Raw genomic sequence first — 19,608 nt, forward strand, 5'->3', positions numbered from 1 at the left:
GCCGGGGCCGGATGAAAGGGAGGAGGTTACAATTATCGGGTACTGGTGTCACACTGTAGCTTCTTATGCCGTGGCTGTAACACCAGAACACCTGAACACCTGCAGCACTTTAAGGGGCCCCGAACCAGAAGACAGATACAGCTACAAGTTTTTCAATTTTCAGCAAAAACGTAACAAAAAGTAGATTTTCTGGGAACAAGCTGGAAGATGAGCGAAAGGCAATTTTGACAATCCATTGATAAAAGAGACTTCTAGACATCTATCACCTCCTCCGCTAACCTCACTTTCCAGTGACTCCAGGGACTGGAAATAAAAGTGAAGAAGAGTGTAATTAACAACTGTGCAAGCAAACTGACTCAGAAATGCCATCCACAGGCCAAGAACAGAAGTAGCTCTGCTCAGATTCACGGCCTCGTGTTTAGAGTAGGTAACTCTCTGAGAGCAGACAAACAAGGTGCGTTCTCTTCCTCTGAAATCCCCCGTGTTGGCCACTGCCAGCAGCCCCCGTGACACAGCGAGGGTACCATAACACCCGATTTCAGCTACGGAGAGTCACTCACGGTGTCAGGGGAGGTCTGCAGTGCTGCTGGTGGGACAGGCGGATGCTCTGACACCACAGCCACCACCTCTGGAGGCGACGCATATGACCGTCGCTGCACCTAGGGAAGGAGGGAACGGCAACACACGCACACAGACTGCAGCACATGGATAATCTTTATTGGTAACATCAGTGGAGCACCAGTAAACCATTACTGACTGTAGTGGTGACACACAGCTGAGGCACATGCTAAGGCACTTTTATTATATAAAAAAAAATTAATTTTTTTTTTTTGTGACAGCAATTGGGACATGAGGCTCCTGCATTTAGAGCGCTTCAGGCATACAGTATGGCGCTTCATATTTAATTATTTTTACTTCGCTCATAAGTAGGTCTAAATGCAGCATATACAATATGGTTAAGAATACAGGTAAATCCAGCAACCAGTGTACGGTGTAGAAAAGTAAAGACTATCTATATATAACCATGGTCCCAATAGAAAGGCAGTGATAAAGACCTTTATTTTTTTTCTTAATTACTTATTATGAGAGATACAAAGGCCTTACATATATCTGTGCAGATTAAAGGTTTTTTTAATATACTCTTAGTCAATGGTGCACAATAACTAAGCCCAACCCCTGGTTACAGAGCAGGTGCAAGAGGCTTGGACATGTCAATAAAAGAAGGATTTCCCTCCCCTTATCCCCACCCTCTGCCCACTACCCTATTAAGTTCCCCTAGATTCTGTCTATTACCATTAAATATATTTGGTCCCCCAGAGATTCTCAGACAAGCACAAGGACATTGTTCTGCTTCCCCAGCCTGTCTTTAACTACTGGTCCACGCTACCTTAGATGAAACCGCTCAGAGGCAGAGACACTAACAGGACATCATTGCACTTCAGAGATCTGTCCAGACAGTAAAAATAAGAAGAGGAAGGGAAAAAAAAAAAAAAGAAAAAAAAAAAAGACAACTTTGGCAAGTCCTCCAGGTAACTGGTCCCAAGAGGAGCTTCCCTCTTCACCCCTCCCTGGAAACATATGAAAGAAGAAAGGGCAAATTGCCATGGCCAAAGCACACCGTTTTTCCTGAAACTGCTCCCAAACCACGTGGGTGGGCAGATTAAAAGAGGCAGAAGTCTGAGGTCACTGAACATGATTGCCAAAAGCAAATAAAGAGGGAGGGGAAAGAATACAGAAAGGAGCTTCCCTGCAGCTAGAATCAAAGACAAAGGAGATTTACAGCAAAAATAACCTTTCCCTAACCCCACTCCCTCCAAACTGTGTAAGGATTCACCAGCAGACATGGCACGGACAGTTCTACGGGCCTCTGTAGTGGCCAAACTGCTGGTTAGATTTCAGAGCCCCGACTCTTTGGCATTAAATACAAAGAGGATTAGGAAACTGGAAAGAGGAGGAAACTAGGAACACAGATGCCCAATGGCTCCAGATACACAGAGCTGGGCTTGCTCTGCAGATCCCCAGCCAATTTAGGAGGAGAGGGTTTGCTGAGAGTCCAATGGAAGAGGGGAGGGTGGATGGGTCACTCCATCACATGTAACCTGGGTCAAATGGGAGGACTTATTCAGTAGCTTTGGCATCACCAGCATCTGCCTTGCCATCCACTTCCTCATCGGAGCACTCTCCTGTACCCTTCCTGACAATTCGACGTGTCACAACAAACGGCAGGTCCCCGCGCCTAGGGAGGGACAGACAGTACATCAGGAAGGTAAGGTTCCACTGAACTCACCAGACAGCGCAGGCTTTGGAAAAAGGTAAGAAAGCACCCAGCTACACTGTCTGCTGTGGGCAGCTGCCACAGGGAGCAGTTCCAGCAAGACTACACTGGACTGTGCTGCCAGGGTATTGCGCAAAATGCTCTGCCTTACCTGAGTTTGCTCTTCAGGGAACTGACTTCTCTATTCATTGCATCGGCTGTTTCAGTGGCATCCTCCAGCTCGCGCTGGAGCTTCCTACGGGATGCATTGGCTCGCTGGGCCTCCTCTTCTGCTTCTTCAAGCTGGCGTTTCAGCTGCTTCAGGCGCAAGTTTGCCTTGTCCGCCTGAGTGTGTATGGGGGGAGGGGGAAAAAAAAAGAAAAAAAAAATATCAATGATTCCCCAGAGTTACAGCACAGTGGTCAGAGCAGCAAAAAGCAGTTTCCAAAACCCCCTCTTCCTTTTCTGAAGATCCAAGCTTGTCCTTAGAAGCACCACATTTTCATCTGTGTCATATTGTAATTATCACAGCAAGGGAAAAGAAGATAAATCCACAGGAAGGTTAATGCTAGAGCTCCTTTACATGCAGATGATGCCTTGGTCACAGAAGGGGAGTCATCCCACCAGCAGACTCACCAGTGCTGCAGGTAACTATACACACCTGATCTTTGAATTGCTCAGCATTACGCCTCTCATCATCCACCTGCAGCAAGATGTCTTTCAGCTTCTTCTCGGCACGGCGCACCTGCTTGCTGGCAGCCTGGCGCTCCCTACACAGAAATACAGTCATGTCAGACGAGAACTTATCTCCCATTGTTCCCAACAAGACAACCTGACTTGGGCAAGTTAGAAACGAGGAAGATAGCAAAAGTCCTCCTAACTTAGAAAAAAAGGGGATGGGAGGCTATGCTTCCCAGAAATGACCAAAAGGCACTGATGTCACACAGATATGACTCTTACTGAAGCTACAGAGTGACAGCAAGTGTACCACATCCATACTTCTAGGAGTGGTTAAGTCTGGAAAAAGCTAGAAGTCTCTATAGTGAAAAAAAAAGGGAGGTTTGGAAATCCTGTATCTATACTAGCCAGTATACCTAGGGTGAAGCCCTCACTCACACAAATCAGAATTTGTTCAGAACAACTTAAAACGCCAGAGTGGGTGGAGGCTTGTAAAACAGACATTGTTTCTACTAGGACATACTTTGTCTCCATATCCAACTGCTCTTCCAGCTGCGCTATCTTTGCTTCCAAGGCCGTGATGTTAGCCTTGTACTTCGACTTCACTGCACTCTCCATCTCCTGCAGTTTAAGCTTCAGCTCCTTGTTCTGGCGCTCCATCTGCTGGCGAGCGTTCTCATTCTTCTGTGCGTTGCTACGCTCAGCATTCAGGTCAGCATTCATCTGATCAATCTGCAGAGAGAAGGAGGACTCAGCATATCGAGCACTGCAGCCTGAAAGGCTGATTTATTTCTCAGACACGTGCTGACATGCAAAGAAAAAGGACCCTCCAGGTGAGCTGAACACCTGGAATAACTCTGATACAGAGGGAGCTGTTTGTAGGCAGGGCATTTCTCAAAATATCTTAGTTTACCCAGATTTTCAAAGTAATTCCTTGAATAACAGGTTTATCAACCTCCTCTTAGGGCTAAATTTGCCAATCACATACAATGCTCTTTGGGGTGAAAGCCATGGTTTGGCACTTAACACAGTAATTATCACACTCAGTGAATTACAAAAATCCTGAGCCAAGTGGATCCAATACATGTGCTTTACTAATTTATCATTTATTCGCTGTCTGTCTACTTCCACTACAAAGAAGCACCTTAAAAATACTGACATTGAAAGGTGAAAGGGCAAGAACTTGGGCCACTTCAAAACCAGGGCTCTGGCTGACAGTCAACCAAGGAGGGAATTATGCTCTCATCCACCAGAGTGAACAAGCCATTTGGAAAACTATCCGCCTAGCTCCTTGGCTTTGCAGAGCTAAGAAAACAACATGCTTGACTCTCAAAGTTGGGCAGATAAAATATGGCAGAGAACAGGCAGATTAAGATCATGGTTTCTATAGCAGCCTAACAAATTCCATATGGTTAGTCCATTTGAAGAAGCATAGAACTGGCAGAAAAGTCGTTTTCCAAACACATTGTGGCACTGTTCTGCATGCCAAGTTGGAGCAGCAGGCTACAGATCATCTTTCTCATAATTCCTTTATACAGAAAAAAAGGACTGGGAGCTTTTTTGGGGTTTTTTGTTTTGTTTTGTTTTTTAATGAACTTGGGAGATTTTTCCAGCTATCCAATGATCTAAATGATCAAAACCAGTGAATTAACATCACTCTGACTGCCTACCCTATTTTTCTGTATTGTGGTATTCACATGTTTCACCTTGCTTGCATCTACAGACTTCTGTGGCCTGTCCTGTACACAAAGCAGCAGCTGGCATTAACTCTGAGTGCAGTTTGACAATCTATACAGACTAGAGAACCCCTACTGGCACGTGCAGCCTGAGCAGGTACCTGAAGATTTGCCTTCTTGAGCCGGTCATTGATTATCTCTGTGTTGCCCTGTTCTTCTTCTAACTCCTCCTCCAGCTGAGCTATCCGGGCCTCCAGGCGTCTCTTCTCCTCCATGGCCAGTGCTCTACAGTACACAGAATCATTAGTGTTGGTCGCATTAATGTCTTGGGGAAAATTCACTGCTTCTAATTTTACAAAATAAGCTCACTCTTTCAAGAGCAGAGGGGATATAGTGCGTGCTGCAGTCTACATAAAAATAACAGCCTGCAAAGTATTTTCTCAAACCAGCTCCTCCACCCTTAAACAGGGAACATTACTCACCCTTTACCACTGTTGTTGGCAATCTCATCAGCCAGCTCATCCCTTTCTTGCTGGGCCTGGCGCTTGGCACGCTCAGCAGCTGCAAGTTCCTGGAATGAAAACGAGACGGTCAGTGATCCAATGGGAAGCTACCAATTAATGCAGCATAGGAAAAAGCAGTTACTGGTAACGGGTGGTATGGTCTCTAGCTAGATCCAGACTTAATTGCAAGACATGGTCTGTTCTCCGGCCACCCCACCATTTCCTTTGTTTTGCACACTCCTGTCACAGCTGTCAAAAAAGGGCCAAATTGGGCATTTTGAAGTAGACTTCATATTTGAGCAGAGCAAAAAGTACAAAAGAAAGGAAATAATCACTCGAGTTTAGACTGCTACACTTAGTTTTTGGCCAAAGAAAATGAACAAGCCCTTGACTTGTATGCATATTCCATTACCTCCTGCAATTGGATCATCTCTGCCTCCATGCTCTTCAGCTTCTTCTCATTTTCTTTGGCCTGTGCCAAGATCTCTTCTCTGGAAGTACGTGTGTCCTCCAGTTCCCGCATGTAATCCTTCATCTGTGCCTGAAAAGGGAGAACAAAGAAAAGTATGAATTTCAGAGCATCCACAGTAATAAACTGAGTTTTCCTGTCTTATGGGAAATACGGAGAGAAAACAGAAACAGGGATTTATCTTCAGCTACCAAAAACGTTGCTGTAGAAACAAAAGGAATCATCCTTTTCCCATTTAACAAGTAGTAAGGAGAAGCAGTAATGGAAGCAAACAGGACTGCTTAAATTGCAGGAAAAAAAATAATTTTGTCAGATACAGGGAGGTGGGAAAGGGAGGGCACAGGAAGCTTTCTAGTGAAGCAATGGAATGGACAGTCTAGGGAGGATTTGGAGTTTTTCCTAAGAACAGATCAGACAAATGCCTGTAGGAATTATAAAAGTGTAACAGAACTGTCTTGGGGCAGGAGAAGGCCTAAATGATATTTAAGACCCTCTAAGCTTTGCAGTTCCATAATCCTTTCCAAAAACACTGACACGAGGCAAGCGCTAGAGTGGACTTTCCCTACAGCTTGTCTCCGAGGGAGTTAAACAGGCAGATCGGGGTTCGAAGGACGTCTGAAATGCCAATAAATCTTTTGCGGTAAATTGCTACAAGGCTCTGCTGCTCTTGTGACACTGATGCATGGTTCTCATGAGGTGAAAGCTTGTATCCCATTTCCCTGGGTAAATGCTCTACACTGACAACTAAACCAGTTGCAGCTTCTCACCTGCAGTTTGCGAAGCTGTTTGATGGCTTCTTCACGATTCTTGTTAGCAGTGTCTATATGGCTTTCCAAATCCTTCAGGTCCATCTCTAGCTTCTTCCTGGCAGCCACTGCAATGGAGCGCTGTTTTCGTTCATCTTCCAATTCCACCTCCATCTCCCGCACCTGTAGGGAGAAATACAGGCGTTTCAGCTCCTTGGATTTCCCAACAGCTACTTTTCGCATCCCCCTTTTCAAACTGTACCTAAGTGCAAGCATGTGACTTGCTTTCATTCTTCCTGGCAGGGGGATGGGGCTAACATTCCTCACTAATAAAGCTACATGGGTTCCTTTGATAGACAAAGGCTGTTTGAATAAACATGCACACAAGGGGGAAAGTCTCTCACAGCTTTGCAGCACTGCCTGGAGAGTTACCATTAACAAGAATCTGTGGATTGGCACTGTCTGTCTAACCATCTTTGGACACAAGTGCCTTTGTGTACAGAACACTTTCAGGATTTACAGAGCAATTCTTACTTGTCTAATCAGCTGTTTCTTCTTCTCTTCATTCTGTTCATCACGTCCCTGGAGGTCCCGGTCAAACTGTGCCTTCATGGCCTGTTGGTTCACTTCTAGCCGCAGTTTGGCATCCTCTGTGGCCTGCAGTTCATCCTCCAGCTCTTCCAGCTGTGTCTTCATCTCCTCCACCTGCTGCTCCAGGGCTCGCTTAGCCTTCTCCAGCTCATGGACCTACAGCACAGTACCACACATGAGGTTTCCTCAAAGAGTGCAAACAATTCCATCTATCCTAAGAGCAAAGAAGTCTAAGAATACTGCATCTGTCCCTTGTATTAGGGCAGAGACACCCCTCAAAGCCAGCTGATCACAAACCCGCAAGCTGACAATGCAAATCATGATTACCTATTAGTTCTGGTCATGAATGTGTGGTGGTGGGGAGAAAAAGAAAGCTCTTGTTATTCCAGACCTGACCTACTGCAGACTTGTCAGAGCTGGACACCTCTAGTTCTGACATAATTCAAGAAACTACTTTTTAGCCTCTGAACGTTTTCTTTTCCTTCCTGCCTATCATAACATTTTTTGTCTTGAAATATTGAAGTTACTGTCTTCCATGGCCTGGCTAATCCCTGTATTTTACGTATCAGGCTCACATCATACCTTCATCTCTGCCACAAGGACACCAGTTAATTTTCAGTTTGCCACTACCTCATTTGGGTCATTTCCAGGCTCTTCCAACCCATCTTTCTCACTTACTAACGTAATACAAGCATAACATTCACAAACTCACAACGTATCCAGTATTCTCTTTTACATTTCTGTGTTCACACTAGCATAAGATTTTTGCAGTGTTAAACTAACAGTATCACCTGTGTGACATTTCCTGCCCAGATATTTTAACTTCGTACTTACACTTTTTCCAACATCATCCTTTGAACTCATCAGGTCTTCCATCTCTGTGCGGAACTGCTTATTGATTCGTTCCAGCTCAGCTTTCTGCTCTATGGCTTCTTCCAGGGCTCTGGCCAGGGAGAGGGCCTTAGTCTCCTTCTCACGGGCTTCTGCCTCAGCACGGTCCCGTTCTTCTGCATACTTTGCAGAGATGTTCTTCTCCTCTGCCAACAGCTACAAGAGCACAGCATCAGTATTCTGAGAGATTACTGACAATTTTCTAACAAGGTAAACATGCATCTTTTTGTTACTGCCTTCTTAGTACTGTTCTGCCACGGATAGAAGGAACCAAGAAAAGGCAGCTTCAAAGAATGAAGCTTGTCATCCCACCTTTAATAATTGCTATGACCTCAAATGAACAAACTTCTGATTTCCTAGGCTCCAACCTATTATTTCCAACTTTCTCTCAACAATGACCTGCAGACAACACTTTGAACTTGATTCTTGATATAAGTGTTATGCCTTTGGGAAAAGGAGCACCACTAGATTTCTTATACGTGGAACAAAATTAATTTTCTTCTATGAAAGCTTATTTCTCTACTCTATACATTATGCCTTAGTTCAGAAATAAATACGCATTCTCCAAGCAACATTGCTTAGATATTCCTAAGGCAGACCTGTCAGTAAGATGCACTTACTGAATGCCCAGTGACCGCAGTCATACCTGATCAAACTTCTTCTGCTTCTTCTCTAGGTTGGAAACAATCTGCCGCTGATGATCCAGGTCCACAGTGAGGTCATCCAGCTCTTGCTGCAGGCGGGTCTTCGTTTTTTCCAGCTTGTCATATGCAGCTGTCTTCTCTTCATAACGCTGGCTCAAGCCCTCCAAGTCCTTCTGCAGCTTCTTCCTGGCTTCCTCAGCTGACTCAAGGCAGCCCAGACCATCATCCATCTTCTTCTTTGCATCTATTGCCTGAAGGACAGAAAAGATCACATATGAAGCCACGCCACAGATAACATTATATGCAGTTTACTGGCACCAGTAGTTGAAGAAACAAATCTGCTCATTTCTGAAGGTATTACTCCCCTCTCAAAGAATACTATATGACTGAATTCCCAAAGGAATTCCTGGATAGAAATCTACAAGTTGTTTGTATAATTACCAAAGACCTCTTCATTTCCTCTCTGACCAAAGTCATCAGGATCACTCTTTCCCAGGAAAGGTTCCGTTACTAAAAATCAATTCTGCATTTAGATTTTACTTCCTTCAAGACAGACCTGCACTTATGCTTCCTCTCAAAAGTCCTTGGTTTATGGGATGAAGACTCTGTACCTGTTGCTGAAGAACAGAGATCTGTTTCTCCAGATTTCTCTTTGCCTCCTCTTCTTCTTCCAGTTGCTCTTTGAGACTGTTCTTCTCATCCTCCATTTGCTTCAGCTTAGTGCTGAGGCTGAGTTTTACACGAGTCTCCTCCTGCAGCAGCTCCTATAAAGCAAACACCCCAGTGGAATTCAGCACCGCTCCTTGGCTTTAAAGGCTCACAATCCTCACCCACTCTCTCCAGAACGAGTACTTGAGGTTGAGTTTAAATATGCAACTTATTTCACAGATAAGACAACTGAAGACAGAATTTATAATTGTCTTCCAGTGAGTCAGTATAGAAACAAAATATTGAGAAGGTTTCTATTCTCTCGTACACTCTAACAATTAAAGTATATTACTTCACTATTCAAGCCATCCATAGTCCTTTCTGGAGTCCTCCGAGTAGCACACAAAGCATTAAAAACTTTCCCAACAACAGCGCGGCTGTACTTTGCTAACATGACTTTCTCATATTCAAGTATCAAAGAAACGGGCAACAGGCTGAAGTGACTTAGCATGGTTAAAAACAACGTTGGTCTTAGCAGAATTGTAAGACACTGGTCATCTACCAACCACATTTATTGACTTATGCTGCCAGTGCTTGAGCTGAAGGATCTGTAGAGACTAATAAGATCAGTCTTCAAACTAGTGCATAATTTTTTGTATTGGGCGCTATCTTTGAGCCTATTTTTTAGAACGAGTAATAAGTAGACAGAACATCAATGACTGTTCAAGGTTACTCAGTATCTGAGGTTTGGTGCGCTCTTCCTTTCCCTTCCAACCTTCTGCTTGGTACTCCATGCTTTACCAAAACAGTTATATTCTACTAACTGTAAATGGTTGTTTTATCCTAAAGTATAAGACTAAGCATGATTTTTTCCTGAAAAAATACCAAATTATTTGAATATATCACTTCCCCAACATCCACTAGGAAATAAAATTTTCTGCTTAACTTTACAAATTTACCGGAAATCACACACACACACCCACCCCCTGTCAAATACCGACTATGAAGATCTCAAAGAAGAACGTAGCATTCCAGTGTAGTTCTAGCATTAAAGAGCTCTCAAGCAGAAAGGTGATACAGGAGGACTTCTAAATCTAAGACAGGGAAAGTTACGTATGGTCCACATACTGAGGAAGCAGAAGGAAGATAAACAGCTTGTTTCTGCAGAAATTCTCTCAGTACGACACAATTTTTTTTTGCCCTTTAGCAGAAAAATAGCCAGACCAAATTCTTTCAAGTGTTGTATATCCAGTAATTAATGGTGTCCAAAGTGATTTCTCACTTTGAGAATTTGTAACAGACACTGGCTGCACCACACGCAGATGCCTTGGCTTCCAAAGCTCTCACCTGTGTATCCTGAAGCTGTGATTCCAGAGCAGAGAAGTCCTTTGCTAATTTGATTGATTTGCTGTCAGACTGGTTCAAAAGACCTGTGACATTGTCCAACTCAACCTGAAGGAGAGATCAGAGCATCAGTTATTGAATGCATCAGCAAAAACAAAGCCAGGAGCAGATAAGCATCTATGAGACCCAAAAGTGAAAGCCGAGGCACCTCTCAAAAGTAAGGTATGTGTATAATCTCTCAGAGGAATGAATGCATTGTTTCCAGAGTCCCAGGGATGAAATACGAGAAGTCAAAAAGAGATTTTTACTTGGGATCACCTCTGTTGCAACAGCCTTCTGGTTTTGGTTGTTTTGTGGTTGTTTCTTTTTTAAGGCCTAGATGAGATTTTAGACAGACTGCCAAGAATTTTTAAAAGCTTCTATTAAACTAACTCTCTTCTATTTTACAGTATTTGCTTCAGGACTGGATATAGAGTCTCAAAATTACATTTTTGCACCCCAAAAGATAGTGCACACACCGGCACTGCTCAACTTTTAATGACAACCCTCCATAAAGAAGGCGGCAGAAGACAATGTTCCATGTGAATCAAAGGGATTTGCTGTTCCCTTGAAGAAAGGAGGAAAAACCGCTAAATTTCTACATCACCCTTGAGCAACCCCTCATCACCATCAACCACATTACAAAGATTCAAGACGCTGTCTTCCAAATTAGTTACACAATCATCAGTGTGTTTACGCCTCTCTAGGTTCAAAAGCAGCTGAGTGTTTACAGATCTGTTCTGTACAAACTGATGCATGCGGAAGGGGAGCAGACAGGCTAATACTTTAAGGCTTACAAAACTCAAATGGCAACTGGTTAATTACTTCACTTTCTCAGGTCTGCTCATGATAAGTGACAGCAATATAAATGTCCTGCCCTGGCAACAAGTTAAGGAGTTTGTATAGTCCTGGGGAAGCAAACTATGGATTTGCTTTTTGTAAGGAACTTTATCCTTGGTACGAACAAGATTTCTGAACTAAATATGGGGTGGTACCATCCTACAACCTTTTCTCTCTAGCCCTGGGCTGAATCATAAGCTAAGGAAAACCCATGCCACTCACCTGCAATTTGTTAACCCTCTCAGCCAGTTCAGTCTTCACTCTTTCGCCTTCTGTAAATTTCACCTGCAGCTCTTGGAGCTGAGCATCTACTTTTTTCCGCTTGTGCTCAGCATCCCCTTTGCCTTGCAGAAGAACCTTCACCTCATTGGACAGTTCAGCCTTCTCACTTTCCAAAGCTTGTTTTGCCTTTTCAAGATTTGCTTTCACCTGAAGAGGAAAAATAAAACCAGCAAAACCCCTCAGACTTTAAGATAAGGTAGGTTCCTTCCACTGAGTATATTTTTTTTCTCCCCAACAGACAAGTTAATGTTGCACGTTTAGCGGCTAAATCGTAGACTGCTTACTCAAAAAACCCAAATTTGAGCAGTCTGCCACAGATAAGCAGGAGACAATCTAACAATCAGAGGAGACAACAATACACCATTAGACTTCCAGATTAAAGGTTGTACAAGACAACAAGTGCTAGCAGTAAAAAGAACATCTTGGCTATGCAGTATAACATGCCTGATGGGAAAAAAGAACGAATGCAACTATTTAAAGCAACTTCATATATACTTCATAGTGAAAAGTGATCTACCACGGGAAGAAGAGCACGTATCGGAAGCCTAGTATCACGAACACTTCCATGTTCTTCTGCAGCTCTAAGACATAGTCACAGAGCAGCTATCATTTCAGGGAGGCTGACTGCTTTGGCCTTTTGGTTTCTGTTCCACATACCCGTTTGGTTTGCTCTAACTGTTCTGCCAGCTCTTCAATAGCTTGTGAATGTTTCTGCCTCATCTCTTGGATTTGAGCCTCATGAGTTTTTGCCTCATCTTCAAGAGTCTTCTTCAAAACCGTTACTTCTTGTTCTCTCTTTGACCTGCAAAATTCACAAATTCCATTTAGATGCCAAGGAGAGAATCAAATAGACGTATATATCCACCAACAGCATCTCTAATGTAGAAAAGTGCCAAGGTCTGGCCCTACAAGCTATAAAGACACTTTTAGAAGTTAAAACTCAGCATTGCACCCTTCTGAAGTGCAAGCTGGCAGCATTACTTTCAGCCTAAGAAGTAATAGTCTGAAATTATGAATGTTTCAGGGGTATCACTAACACTGTTTAGGGAGCAAATTAACTTTCTTACATCAGGTGAGGTAATGCAGTCTTTACTACAGCTTGCACACTACCTCCTTCTGTAGACGGTAAGGCTGCTAACCAACCTACCCTGATAAAGGCAAAGACTTGCTTCGGTAAGAGACTGGATGTGGCAGCATTTATTAAAAAAGTCAAAACCAAAGAAGATAACATGTTGGAGATACCTGAGTTCTTGTTGAGCAGCTGTAGAATCTAGTGTGTCTTCTAGCTCTGTTTTCAATGCTTCCAGCTCTTCTCCCAGATCCCGCTTCTGTTTTTCAGCTTTATTCCTGAATGCTCTCTCTGACTCCAGGTCTTCCTGCAGCTCAGTGATCTGGGATTCAAGTTCCCTGATCTTCTTCAGGGCCATGTTCTTCTGAGCTGCCTCTTCTTCCACCCTGTGTTCAACATAGGGTTCTGGTCAGAGCCAATTTAAACTGTATGTAAATTAAAACACCTGTCCTACCACGAATAACCAAGAAAAAAGCTGGTATTGGTCAGCTCTACAATATTACATTCAAACTTTGATCCTTGTATCATCTACAAATTCTATTTCCCAATACTTGAGAGAGCACTATTACTTACCTTAAAGAAGGGGACAGAGAGAGACTGACAACAGAAGAAAGCAGAAGAGAAAGCACCATTTTACATCGGAAATTGGACACTTTACTGAATAGATGAATATAGCAACCACAAGAGAGACAGTGTGTTGCCACTACTTTTTAACCCCCTCTGAAATCTTACTGCTCCAGTGAAACGCGTGCAGTGTACTTTATATTCATAGTCTAGCTCTGTACAGAAAATGTGGCAGTGAGCAGCAGCCAAAGAACTCTGATGCCAAGGACACGGATCTTAACAGTCCATAGGCTGAAATACAACAGCCACAGATGCCATTTAGTCCCTATTCCAAAGTGAAACAAGACAAGGAATACTTCCTAACCTGGTGGTCCCTGAACCCTGCATGTCAGGTTCTCACCTAGCTAAGGCTGCCTGCAGCTCCTCTTCCTTCTTGGCCAGCTGCATTTTGAGTTCTGCAATCTGAGCCTGCAGCTCAGCAATCTGGTCATGCAGATCACTGGAGTCTCCTTCAAGCTTTCGACGAGTCTTTTCCAATTCTTGCCTCTGCTTTTCTTCACGCCGCAGCCGTTCTGGTAGAGATGGGGACATATTAAGTTACATAGACAAAACGTACTAAAAGAACATTGTACAAGCAGAGAAAATAAAGCTATGTAAGCAATAGTTTCTTTCCTAATAATACAACTGTCCAAACTGTAGCTGGAGTGCATTACTCTGTCAGGACCTACACATCCAACTTCCCCCATATTTTGCCCTCAAAACATATCTGGGTGATTTCCCTTTCCTTCATCTTACAGCCAAACCTCCTTTCCCCCCCTCTTTCACTGCAATAAACAAGGCCAGCACAACACCAGTCTCTCCCAACACCCACACCACACACGCATAAGCATTCATTAAGTGATGCTGAACACAAGGTCTGCTCTTCCTTTACTGAAGCTAAATAACAGCAGGCTCCTGCTGTGTTAACCTGGGCGGTCTCCAGATGAAGTGCCTCTAGCCTGAATGCTGAAGAACTTGTGCAAACAGGGTATCAGAAACAGCACTAACCCTGACAGATTGATGCTGCTGGAAGTAGAAAAGTGGAGACACTTCCACAGTAGGAGAAGAAAGAGAGCCAGCCTCTCTTCTCCATTAGCCTCCTGCTTTGGAGAGGATTTTTATTTAGATCAAGGGCTCAGCTGACAAGGCACATAACCTTCAGCCAGCAACTGAACAGCTCTATCAAGCCGATCAATAGTATACACACTATAGACTAATTTTTAACCCCTCAGAAACTAGAGAGGACTAAAACTCTAGAAATGAAACTGAAGTTCAACAAATTTTAACAAAAACCCGCCTAAAACTAAACAGGCAAGTCCTTTGCAGGATCTACCTTTAAAAAAAAACAAAAAAAAACAAACAAAACCAAAACTACCTTCAAGGTCTGTGATCATGGCCTCATGCTTATTTTTAAGTTTGGCTAAACTCTTAGATTTCTCTTCTTCCTCTGTCAGGTTCGTTGTAAATTCAGACATTCTGTCTTCTAACAGTTTCTTCTCCTGCAGAATTGATAAGGCAGCGTCAAAGCAGTTATTGGAATTACAGGGTTTTTTGTTGTTTTTTGTGGGGTTTTTTTTGTTTGGTTTTTTTTTGGTTTTTTAAGAGTTGACTGTGCTTAAAGATGTCAATGTCATGAGCGGCCTACTCCTGCCTCTATGAAACTTTACAAATAGTATTCAAATAAATGGGTACTTAAAGATTTTTATTTGATAGCGGTTTCAAAGCTGAAAGGGAAATCTGTTTATGAAATAACTTGATACTGTTTGACATAACAATGTATCAGAAAACGTTTGCTCATGGATCATTATTTGGTCAAGGCTATTTAAATATCATGCAATACTGACTTGCAAAGAACACAACCAGGCAGTGAATTTCAAAAATTCAGGTCAGAGCTGTCAAAGACAAGACTGAATTAATTTGTAAGTTTCCCCATAATATGGGAAAGGTCAACCTTTGGTAGGTGGCTCCAGGAGAAGCACCTGTGCATCTTTGGACTGCTTAAGAAGTTGTAGGAGTCTTACCTTAGCCAATTTGACATTCTGATCTTCCAGAACCATCACATCTTCTTCCAGTTTCTTCAGTTTGGCCTCTGTGGTCACTTTTTCTAGCTGCAACTTCTGCCTTGCACTTTCCTCTTCTTCAAGCTGCTCCTCTAGTTCCTTCACAACACCCACGGAAAAGCAAGGCATATGTCAGTGCTGTTCACTAACCAAGGTAGCTCAGTAGCAATACTAGAACATGGAAGGTTTCTTTACTCTTCCTTCAGCGTATTACTAGTACTTTCCAGAAGTGACGTCTCTGCCATGACTTAATATACCTTACTGCATTTTAACAAATGTTTTTCTAACAGACTAATTAATGCTATTTTGCAGAGAAGAATGCTACCATACCTAAAACACCTGGCTTAAGCAAAGACTTGTCTTACTATTTGACAAGCGGCCATCATCTTAATCTTCAAGAATAGAACAGCTCATTCCAGATGACTGACTGAATGCCTCAGGCTCAGCACCAGAATCGCTGTGTTCTATTGCTATTTCCACAGATAGATTTTTCTATGCATTTCTTTTTTTAATTTTGTTTCTCTCTCCTGTTGCCCTGCAAGCTGAGTCAAAAGAACCACTCTAACCCTTACTACCCTCTTTACTGACAGGAGAACAGCATTCCTAAGGCATTACCTGGATGTTCTGCTGCATTTTCTTCTTTTCAGCCTGCAGATGTTGACACCGTTCTTCCTCTTCTTCTACCCTTGCTTCCAGGTCATGACATATCTCCTCCAATTCTTGTTTCTTGGCTGTCAGGCGAGCTCTTATCTCCTCAGCTTCAGCACAGAGTTCAGTTTCTGCTTGCAACTGTTCCTGCAGCTGCATCTTCTCTGCCATTAGCTACATTGGACACAAAGCCAGAAATAAGACAAGCTCCAATCTACCAAAGCACTTAGCAATCTGTTAAGTGAAATTATGTGCTCCTGTGTTCCACAGCTATAGTTTTCATCATTGCAGCAGTCTCCTGCTGCTAATCTAACCCTAAATACCAAAACATAGTTTTTAAGTGTTTGTTCTCCTTCAGAAACCATGCACTGCAACCACATGTCATGTTAGCCTTAACAAATTTCTCAAGACCATATCCCTTTTAAATAAGGAGATTGTCTAGCTTTCCCTTGCAAAAGTAACACAAATAATTATTATTTGCCCTTCAGAAAAACAATCCTGCTGCAACCTTCTGTGTTCCAAACAAAAAGGATTCCATTAATGACAAGGCTGAATTCAATCAGCTTTCTATAATATTCAGCCAAAGGAGACTTCCTCACATAATGGCTACAGAAGGGCAATAGGTGGTCATTGTACAAAATGAACTGCTAGATGAACTGAGCCGGGAAGAAGGGCAAAGGAAATTGAACAAGATGACAGCCAAGTCCTGTATTTCAACAAGCTGGAATCCTGCAGCTTATCCATCAGACCAATAAAGCAAAGGAGGAGTTCTCAAGCAGTTGGACAGGTGGAGCGAGAATGACTTTTACACATGAGATTTGCAAACTCACTTGGGCCTGGAAGGTCTCCATCTCACTCAGTCTGTTTTCTGCAGCCAGCTGCTTCTCCTTGACCTTTATTAGTTCTTCTTCCTTGGCCATCATCTCCTCTTCCTGTCTGCTTACTTGCAGAAGGGGCTTCACCTGAAAGGGAAACCAAGGAAATGAGACGTCTATAAGGAAAACATGAAGAAGTTGTCTTGGACCCGATAAGCATTGAATAAAACAACATTTTAGATAAGTGCCATATTTGAAGGTCCGACCATTGGTTTTGTTGTGAACACCAGGATATCATAGAGGACCAGATATCATCTACTCTGCCAATAACACACTTTCTGCCTGCCCAACTTTTCCTCCAGGATGGGATGCATCAGGAAATGGTTGGGTAAATTCCTGACCCTCAAGGGCTAAGTAGTAATAGCAGAAGAATAAAAAAGCTGCCATACGGTAGCAAAAAGCAAACAACATCCATCTCTGTGCTCCACCATCAAAACCCCTTAGAATTCATTTCATATGAAAGAGAAGAAAAGTTTAAACTCTGCTCTCAACTCTCACTTAGTTGCAAAGTCTAATGGCTAAAAAGCACGAAATCCCATACATTTAGGAAAGAGACCATTTCTTCATGTGTTCATTGTCTTGATAAAGGTAAAATATCTACAAGTCTAACAATAAGATCAGACCTCAGTGCTTTTCCTTTGCTCTTACCACCCTGAAGAAAGAGATGGCAAGCTACCCCCTCATTAACGTTTTTTTATCTAGCTAAATTAACTAGCCACATAGTAAGTGACCCTTTTAAGTACCATACCACCAAAGCAGCGATCCTCTTTAGCATAAAGCACTAAAAGATGACTTCTGCTTTTCCACAACATTGCTTGGATATAGCCTTGCACTTGGTTTATGCAGCCACACTGCATAGCTATAAATATTCTCTGCCTAAATGAATCAAGGCGTAGTTGCAAGCCGACCCAATTGCAGAGGAAGTAGCTTTTGTGCTCTGGTTCAACCTGAAAAGCTGAAATTGTAACCAAACTGTCAAAATTGCGCAGGGAAAAATATTACCTTGGTGAACAATCTCCACCACTGCCAGTTCCGCAGTTTCAAATAGGCAGCACAGTTCCTCTGAAGCACTTTCATGGCTGTCAGTTGCTGCTGGCGCTTGGCAAAGGCTCTGCAAGGTAAGTAGAGGTCAGACAAAGGAACCCACCGTGGCATGCAATTCTCTCCACCAAGCCCTTTCTTAGATACCGCTACATTTTTACTTCAGAAGGTTCCCTCCTAAAAACCCAGCAAAATTTCCAGTTAACTTCCTCTATCTTTTAAAGGGTTATTTTCGCTCAGGTAAGAACGGTTATCCTCTCCTTTATTCATTTTCCTAATTAATAAAGTTTTTCCCTGTCGTCTTCTAATCTGAAAAGCCTCACTATTTTCAGTTCAAAAAAGGGAGATCTGAAACAGAGGTGTGTTTTCCTGCCAATCTGACAGATACTACTTTTGTTTTTAGAACTGCACCATTTGTGGTCCTACCAAATAGCTTAAGAGAAATCTTACACCTCCTGGATCAGTACCATACTAAGAGCTTTTCATTTTCACATTTGCAGTTTACAGCTCTTCAAAAACTTTGCTTGCTGTATAGTATTCCTATAGAGAGGAATAGACTTTACTGCTCTGTGGGACATCAGCACACTGAGTTTCTTACAGGTGCCAGGAGTCCAGCATTACAGAGATCAGAAAAGCCTAGAACAACCATCAACTGTTACATACAACAAATAAATCATGGTCCTTCTGACAAAAAATAATTTTTAGTCAGCTTTTTTTGAAGAGAAACTTGTGCCTGAATGGGAGAAACACACAGGTTTATAATGTACTTTACAAAATAGGGTCCTCACTTTCTGGCCAGGTAGCCTCTGCAGCATGCTTGGAAGCCAATAATGACATCTGTGATCTTCAGGTCTCTCTCTTCTTCAAGATGAGCAAGGACTCCAGCTCTGAAAAACACTTTACTCTGTCCAATTCGATAAAGGTTGGAATCCAGCTCCAATGCTTTGATCTGAAATGAGAGAGAGAAGAATTCATCTCCTGCAAAGACTACTTCATGTGAAACATCACAAAACATATTTGTGTCTCGTGGCTGTAAGATACCCCTTCCCTACAATTGAGCCACTCAGGCCAAACAAAGTTGCTAGCTCCCAATAAGGTCCTGTCCCAATTAGAGGAGTTGGAGCTCAGCCAAGCACAGCATGAAATGGAGGTAATCAGAGACAGAAAATATGATAGAAAGCATTAATACAACACCACATCAAGTACCCAGAACTACAAGGACATTGTGAGGAACATATGCCTACTCCCAAGAGCCCTCTTCGTTTCCTAAAGGAAACACATCTGTCGATCCTTCCTATTTACTTTTTCCCAGTCCTAGTCTTGTTCAGAAAAAGGCACCCTAACCAACTTTGCCATACTCTAAAAGATTTGCTGTCACCACTCATACTTGGTTAAGATGAATAAGGTATATGCCTTTAAGACAGAAAAAAAAGGAATCCCTTACAACCAAAGTTCAATTCAGTCTCCCCTCATCTTCAAGCTACAGAGCCAAAACTTTCCCTTTGAAGCAGGCAATTCTGGAAATATTAATTGGAGCCTTCACTGAAAGCATTTATCATCAGCTGGCCATTACAAAAAGTTTGTTGAAGCTCATACTTTAAGCATGTGCTAAAGATAACATTAATGCTTCTAAACATTTTGATTCCATGAATACTGCTGGCATATCAAAGTATATGCATCTGTGGAAACAGAAAGATTCTCTTTGCC

At 42.6% G+C, this 19,608-nt stretch overlaps 1 protein-coding gene across 2 annotated transcripts in view; it reads right to left on the minus strand.

The window, feature by feature from the left end:
- Window positions 1-693: 693 nt before the first annotated feature.
- MYH9 (myosin heavy chain 9) overlaps window positions 694-19,608 on the minus strand; it is a 70,753-nt gene continuing 51,838 nt past the window's right edge. For both annotated transcript variants that reach the window (XM_074162853.1, XM_074162845.1), the window contains 23 exons: window positions 18,690-18,850; window positions 17,863-17,971; window positions 16,816-16,947; window positions 15,953-16,159; window positions 15,299-15,436; window positions 14,653-14,776; window positions 13,639-13,810; window positions 12,848-13,060; window positions 12,263-12,407; window positions 11,546-11,752; window positions 10,448-10,552; window positions 9,064-9,216; window positions 8,455-8,703; window positions 7,752-7,964; window positions 6,861-7,073; window positions 6,348-6,509; window positions 5,524-5,652; window positions 5,091-5,179; window positions 4,770-4,893; window positions 3,456-3,664; window positions 2,916-3,024; window positions 2,427-2,599; window positions 694-2,236 (listed from right to left, as the gene is read on the minus strand). In XM_074162853.1, coding sequence (XP_074018954.1) covers window positions 2,119-2,236; window positions 2,427-2,599; window positions 2,916-3,024; window positions 3,456-3,664; window positions 4,770-4,893; window positions 5,091-5,179; window positions 5,524-5,652; window positions 6,348-6,509; window positions 6,861-7,073; window positions 7,752-7,964; window positions 8,455-8,703; window positions 9,064-9,216; window positions 10,448-10,552; window positions 11,546-11,752; window positions 12,263-12,407; window positions 12,848-13,060; window positions 13,639-13,810; window positions 14,653-14,776; window positions 15,299-15,436; window positions 15,953-16,159; window positions 16,816-16,947; window positions 17,863-17,971; window positions 18,690-18,850 — 3,654 coding nt within the window. In that variant the 3' untranslated portion in view covers window positions 694-2,118. The remainder of the gene's footprint in view (window positions 2,237-2,426; window positions 2,600-2,915; window positions 3,025-3,455; window positions 3,665-4,769; window positions 4,894-5,090; window positions 5,180-5,523; window positions 5,653-6,347; window positions 6,510-6,860; window positions 7,074-7,751; window positions 7,965-8,454; window positions 8,704-9,063; window positions 9,217-10,447; window positions 10,553-11,545; window positions 11,753-12,262; window positions 12,408-12,847; window positions 13,061-13,638; window positions 13,811-14,652; window positions 14,777-15,298; window positions 15,437-15,952; window positions 16,160-16,815; window positions 16,948-17,862; window positions 17,972-18,689; window positions 18,851-19,608) is intronic.

Source organism: Numenius arquata, chromosome 2 (assembly GCF_964106895.1).
Source record: "Numenius arquata chromosome 2, bNumArq3.hap1.1, whole genome shotgun sequence".
Classification (NCBI taxonomy): domain Eukaryota; kingdom Metazoa; phylum Chordata; class Aves; order Charadriiformes; family Scolopacidae; genus Numenius; species Numenius arquata.